The 7,248-nt window shown below is 43.0% G+C and overlaps 1 protein-coding gene across 2 annotated transcripts in view; it reads right to left on the bottom strand.

Annotated features, from left to right (window-relative positions):
* Positions 1–2,664: 2,664 nt before the first annotated feature.
* The window catches only part of tmem266 (transmembrane protein 266), a 74,215-nt gene continuing 69,631 nt past the window's right edge, over positions 2,665–7,248 (bottom strand). For both annotated transcript variants that reach the window (XM_056264974.1, XM_056264973.1), the window contains 2 exons: positions 5,124–5,183; positions 2,665–3,565 (listed from right to left, as the gene is read on the bottom strand). In XM_056264974.1, the coding sequence (XP_056120949.1) occupies positions 2,919–3,565; positions 5,124–5,183 (707 nt within the window). In that variant the 3' untranslated portion in view covers positions 2,665–2,918. The remainder of the gene's footprint in view (positions 3,566–5,123; positions 5,184–7,248) is intronic.

The following is a 7,248-nucleotide window of genomic DNA, read 5'->3' as shown; positions in this document are numbered from 1 at the left end:
GAGAACACATAAGTCTTCCAGCCACACTCCGACATTGGTCTACCGTCTAAAAGAGTGTGTCTTTGCTGGTTTTCTACACCACTCGCCCAACAGACACACTGAAATTCCTGAAGAATCTTCCAATGATGGCTCCCGAAGTACCTCTCCCTGACTCCTTGGAAGGTTGTGCAATTTCGGCAGGAGTGGCACACTTTGAGTGCTCTTGCAGAGTTGGAGAGGGAGAGAGAGAGAGAGAGAAATGTGCATCTGTAAGGAGAAACATTGCATGAGGTGGGTAGCAGAGGGCATTAAACTCATGTCACTTCCTGTGCCCCTTTCTGAGAACATGAAACCTGGGAGTATAGTGCTGTTCAACACAGAGAGAAAGACAAATTGGCTGTGTCCGAAACAAAAAACAACTCCTACCCAGTCACTCAATGTTTGTACGAAGATACGCCCTAATTCCCCAGGGTTCCTCAAATCCAGCCCTGGAAGACCAAGAGTTTCGCTCAAACCCTGATCAAACTGACCTATTAGGGTTTTTTTCTAGTAACTTTGAAGACCTTGATTAGCTTGCGTCTTTAGCCACTTTTCTTCTTGCTTAACCATTCCAATCCGTGCCGGTATGGATATGGTTTCATTTTTCCATTCGGGGGCTCTATGGAATGTAATACAAATGCATCAGTCATTACCTTGGTAACACAAAAGTTTACATATGGTATGAGATGTAAATAGCGACCCCGTTATGGAGGATGATCAGATATTTCTATTATTAACTTGTTTACTTTAGCGTGCTTGGCCAGGTACAGAGAAACTGGTAGACAGGCAACAGACAAAGTGACCAATCCTGAGTGGCGACGTCACTACACACATTCTACCAGCACGGTTGGCTAACCATGCTGAGAATCCCGGGACAAGAACAGTTGGTAATTGTGCCGTGCCAAACCAAGCTCAAGTGGAAATATAATTGTAACTGTTCCTTACCATTCAGCTTGACGGAAAAGTGGCATTTGATTAGAGTTGACACGGGGCCAGATTTGAGGAACCTTGGACACTGGACAATTCGCCTTTGGCTAAGCCACACCCTAGAATGTAGATTGACAGCGCAGCCAAGAACGAGCTCCCACAGAGGTCCGACACTTTTTCACAGCGCTCTGTTGACTTTAACACAGGAGTCACATATTTTTGGTCTCGGCAGGCTATTACCGTCGTAGTTTTATCAAAAATATGGTTAAACGTTGTGCCTGGGGCATTTGTAACACAGATACGCGTTGGAGGGGGGTGTCCGTTTTTTTCCCTTCCCAAAACCGAAGTCAAACCCTGACAAGTGTCGTCTAGCACACGCTGCTAATAAATACAACGTTATACTCGCGTAGTCCGTTTGCTTTGTAATAACGATTATAGAAGTGAACAGAGACCTACCCAGCTTTGCATGAACAGTGTTGCTCCTTGATATTGTTAGTCCCAGCCTCCGTCTCGATTAGTAGGATATGCGGTGGTTCATTTTTTGACTGCGACCGGTATGCTTTTGTCTCTATTTGGATGCCTTGTTGTTCCTTGCGTTTCACCTGTATGTCGTGAATATAGCCTTCGAACGTATATTGCAGCCGCTTTTGCCTACTTCTATCGGACACTTTATTTGCTGCTTTATAAAAGTTTGATAAAATTTCAGCAGGAAGAGCTGTCACAGCATAAGCCATGTTGATACCAGAGCCCAGATGAAGTTTGTCGGACGTAGCAACAGTAACTAAGGGGGGCGGGGCTTAGCCAAAGGTGAATTGGACAACTCAGACTTAGATTGTATTTGAACAATTACATTTCCCAAACTGCCATGAAACTAATCAATTTGCCCCCCCCCGATCTCCATTCTGGAGTAGTCAAAGCAAGTTGCAGAAAGTCCGTTTGTGTGTGATCAGTTTGATCCTCAGTATATGAGATGTGGAGTTTATTTTCCTGAAAATATTTACAAAGCCAAGTGAATGATACTTAGGGACAGATTAGTGTGAGAGCGCAATCCCATAAAAGCACCGATGGGAGTGGAAAGTTCTGCGCGTGATCGACTGACGACGCGCAAATTAAAGATCACACAGATGCAGCTGGATAATTTCCATAATGACCAACACAATCTACCAAGAGCAGCGCAAATTAGCGTCTGGTTTAAGATGGTAAATAATGGCGCAAATACCAGTAAATTGACGAGTGCAAACCTTAGTAAATCACCTTGTATGATTCATTTAAATACTCTCCTCCCATAAATTTAGCATGTGAAAGGAAAACTCCAACAAATGCATATGCAATAAGGTCAGCCACAAAAATAACTGTTCACGCCTTTTCAGCGCTAATTTTTCACTGCGTGTTTTTAGTAAATCCGGACAGTAGTTTTTTTAATGCCAAAAGAGGGTTTGCGCTGACGCAAGCTTCTAGTAAATCTGGCCCTTAGCGTTTTAAAATCTGTTCAGATCTTAAGTCGTGCAGTGCATTCCACCACACGACGGGACATGAATCTGGGGAAAAGAAGCAGGGGTGTCCTATCTTGCTCCTGGAGAATTACCTTCATGCAGGGTTTAGCTCCAACCCTCATCGAACACTAAAGAACCAACCAAACAAATCTTTTTTTGGGATTATTTGAAACCTACAGGAAGGTGTGTTGGAGCAGATTTGTAATCAAACTTTGTAGGAAGCAGTAGTGTTGGTCCTGGGTCATTTACATTGATTCAGCAACTACTAGTCTAGTCTAGTCACACTCTTTCAGTAGACCGGAAGTTCCACAAACATTGGAATCGGATATGCCTTGATGCCTTCCTACCTCAGATACTGCCAGTGAAGGCACCATTTTCAGTTTTCGGACACAGCCAATGAGTAAGTGATATAGAGAGAGAGAGGCCAAGAGAGAGGCTGCTTCAGCTGGTGTTGGTGGTTACTGTCCCACACTTCATGCTCTATGTGTCTGGTATATGGCTCAGTGGAGTATCTGCCGGCTCCATAAGCCTGTACTTCTCCTCCAGAGATGGCTCGGTCCCCTGCAGGTGAATTAGTGGCTTGGTCTGGAATACACCCAGACTTTCCTGGTTTCTCCTGTTGTATATGTTCACCCTGTGCTCCAGTTCCGGACTGGCCTTCACTGACCCTGCCGGACTGGGCAATTTAAGGTTGACCGGGTCCACCCTGCCTTTCTGCGCTAGGCAGGAGTCCTCGGACAAGGAAGAGAGCAGCTCTTTGACCACCGCTCTGGGGTCGTGGACGCCCGGTTGCGTCCCGAGGGTCAAAGGGCTGCAGTATGGAGGAGGGCAGCAGCGCTGGCCACTGTAGTCGGAGGTGGAGGCCTCCCGTACGGTAGAGCTGCAGTCAGTTGTGGAGCCCAGCGTGTGGCTGCTGATGCTGTGCTGCCGGGCCGTGAAGCTGCAGCTCGACCGGGACATGGTCGTGCTGGATGCTTCACTTACAGAGCTGACCGTGCGCTCTTGGCCACTTCCTGGACCGTCTGCACTGACAAGGGAAGGCGGCAACTGGTTGGGGTTGGTGGGAAGGTGGACATCGATGGCTGCTGTGGTTATGACACGAGCACCAGGGTCGGGCACTCCGATGTCTGTATGTACAACAGATTGCACAACTTAGAGAATGAGTGCCATCCTAAATATTTAAGCATCATTGACAGTGGTCAACTGATATATCAGCCAGACCGTTTGGCATTTCAATATTAATTGAGCCGGTTAATTGAATTTCAAGTCAAATTTGTACAAATGTTTAGTTTCAGTTATCTCACGTTTAACTTTTTAAATTATATTCTTGCATACTTATGTTTATATAATTATATATACTGTATATTTCAACATTTTACGGCTCATGAGCAACATTGCCATTCAAATGTTGTCACTGGCCATTGAAAAAAATCAGTTGAGCACTACTTTGGATGCATGCATCCAATTCATGCAGGAAAAGGTGAATGCACGTCCTGATTTTGCCGAGTTAGACACGTTCCTGGGTCAACATATTTTGTTGATCCTGGGACAACATTCCTGTCCAAAAATGTAATCCTAACCAGGGGCTTTCGCACCAGGTAGTTATAGGAACTTAGTTCTAGGAACTAGCCACCAGGGCGGTTCCTCGAGGACTAAATGTTCCCCTAGAGCCATTTTCCTGGTTGCATTCTCACCACCAGTAGCAACTCTGAAGTGACAAACCACGCTTGATGTTGTGACTTTTATTTTGACAGTGTGGCGGACATTTATTTTGAAGGCACTAAGAAAGCCAGAGCCTGAGCACACAGCGCTCGCTTTCTCCGTCTTCATTAGTTTACGATCTGTTTAACAGTCCTGTCTAATACATGTACGTTATTAGATAGAACTGTTATACATAGAAAGTAGACAATATATCAAAAAGGATTATAGCTTTTGCCATGTGGTTGATGCCTAATGTTGCTAACTGAGCAGAAATACATGTTTCGCTTGGTCTCTTCAAAGTTGCATTGGATTTTCTCCATTGCGTAAAGGTTGAGAGGTCCATCTATCACTGTTTTAGTTAGTTAGTTTTGTGGAGTAAATATATATAGGCTATAAAAGCTTTTTTTTTTAAATGGCGGGTGCTGGCGTTTTGCATGCGTTTGGCCAATCAGTGTATATTAACGTCACTGGTAGTTCCTATTGTGCTGGTTTAGACCCTACTCTTGGGGGAACTAAATGAGCTCCTACTTCAAAGGAGTTCCTAGAATTAAAATCATTCCCAGTTCTTGCGCTGTGAACACAAAGAACGGGTACCTCCGCCATTAGTTCTGGGAACTATGAAAAGGTTCCTCTGGTGCAAAAGCCCCTCATATCCCTACCTCAAACTTATCCCTAAAATCAGAGGGAAATGATAGGTGAATAACACTGAAATAGAAGCAACTAACCCTGGTTGTAAGCCTAAACTTGACATGAACTAAAAATTTGACTGGTTGATTGAAATGTTGATCCAGGAACATGTTGCACTTGGTGAAATCGGTATGCCAGTAAATGCATATGCAATTGACATGCAAAAATTATATGCATAGATCAAACCAAAAAAAAAAAAAAATTATATAATAGAACATTGTATAATCAAAAAGAATCAATGTAAACATATATAATCAAAATATAATAAAACATAAATAAATAACTTTAGAGTCTTACCGCTACTTGGCTCACTGTAATACTGACTGATGTAGTTATTCATATCATCATGAACACTTTCTGAAACAGAACAAATGCAAGTCCATCACAACATAACCAACAAACCTAATAAGCTCTTTCCCCTAAAGTTTAAAACAAAATAGAATCCAAAGAAATTTGAAAGTTTTTCTGATCATTTTTCTCAATTCACAGCTTTATAATGGGGCTTAAACTAGCATGCTACAGTGTAAGCAATGCATTAACGTTCTGATTCTGGCCATCCTTGTCTACTGCTTGGCCTCATGACCCATAAAGAGTCTGTCTGATGTGGTTGTGGCTGTAGAAGCAGCGGAGGTCATCGGCTGGGCAGAAGCTCTTATGATCCGCCTGGCAGAGCGAGGAGTCGACTGCACTCTAAGTGCCATCCGCACATCTCTGGAGACGAGACACAACTCACAGCGCCTTTTTAAATTCATTTTTCCTGTTTAAAATATTCATCAAACGGAGGCTCGGGAGGAGATGGGGAGCCGACTAAAACACCAGGAAGACGATCCCAGCTGAATAAATAACACATGAGGACGAAGACGACCACACACACTTTTTTTTTTACTTCTTCCAGGGAGAAAGGAAAAGAAAGAGTTAATATGAAACCATATTCTTCAAAAAAGAAAAAAAATATTCTAAAAATGTACAACTGTAATCAATGCTTTTGCCAAAATACCATTTTGATTTACACCAGACTAGAATATGTATGTGAGGTCTGTCTTAATGTCCTGCACAGCAAAAAAAATCTGAATTTTTGCCTTGTTTTCCAGTAAAAATATCCAGACATCCTTAAAACAAGATGCATGCAAGTAGGACGAAAAATGTGAAGACTTTATATTTTCAGTCAAGTTTATTTTTCTAACCTTATTGGCAGTTTTATCTTGTTTTAAAAATGTCACAAAATGTTTGAAACGAAACAGTGTTTTCAGGCTTCCTCTCAAATCTTAATCATTTTATGAAGTCGTTTGATTTATTGTTGGTGTCTCCATCCAGTATGTCAGGAATCCGGTTCCTGAAACTAAGCAGACTTTTGAGAGCGATGATTCAACATGATCATGTCACGCAGTATCTCTGCGGTCGCTCGGCGCAGTAAATTCTCATCTGAACCACAGCGGAGATAAAAGACCTCGCTCTCGCTGAACTCTGAAAGGTAGCCGGCCACAACTTCAAAAAGCAGCTCTTTAAGAAATGAGATCACTCAGCAGCTCGTATATTTTTTGCGTCTTTGTCCGGTGCTTAAACGCATCTAATTCCTGTCTTTGAGGCGTCAAATGTAAAATATGGGCGCTAAGAAAGGAGCCCTCGGGCAACCGTCACTCTCTCCTCTCCTCCGCTCTTCTGTCTCCAGGGGTCGGCCTCTGCTTTGACAGCGTTTCTGTCCATGCGCCGTTTAGAGGAAAGAGCCACGGGCGGGCTCCTGGTGCCCACATTTCCCACAGTCCTCTGGGGGATGAAGTGTGGCTTGCACGAAGACCATTGAGGGGTTTTTCAGGTTAAAGGAACAGATGTTTGTGCCATAGTTGAATACTCTTTCAGGAGGAACAAGGCCCAATGCACAGAGCAGCCTGTGTGTGTGTGTTTGTGTGTGTATAACAGCTGTACTCCTGCCAAACAGATCCCAATGTGACCTGACATAATGCGGGGAACATTATAGCGGTCTGTTATAATGGGATATCATACGATCTGTCCTGCTTGTACTGTCCCAGTAAATGCTGAATGGATGTTGTAGTCTGCGTTTAGAGGCCGGGCTGATTTAATGCAGGAGAATCACTAAACTTGAGCCATTAAATAGAGTATTCTCATTCCATTTCTGTTACATGAAAAATAAAGGGGAGTGAATTGAGAAAAATGACCAGTTAAAATTTTTTATTACTAGCACAGAAACTACATTTTGCACTATTTGTATGAAATGGACACCTGGAGGGTCGTGGGGTTTGTAGGATACAGTCAAGTCTGTCTGTCTGTCTATCTATTTATATGTCTGTATCTATCTATCTATCTATCTATCTATCTATCTATCTATCTATCTATCTATCTATCTATCTATCTATCTATCTATCTATCTATCTATCTATCTATCCATCCATCCATCCATCCATCT

This window comes from Rhinichthys klamathensis, unplaced genomic scaffold (assembly GCF_029890125.1).
Source record: "Rhinichthys klamathensis goyatoka isolate OS25496 unplaced genomic scaffold, OSU_Roscu_1.1 h1tg000228l_1, whole genome shotgun sequence".
NCBI classification, from domain to species: Eukaryota; Metazoa; Chordata; class Actinopteri; order Cypriniformes; family Leuciscidae; genus Rhinichthys; species Rhinichthys klamathensis.
This window is presented reverse-complemented; position numbering and strand designations above follow the sequence as displayed.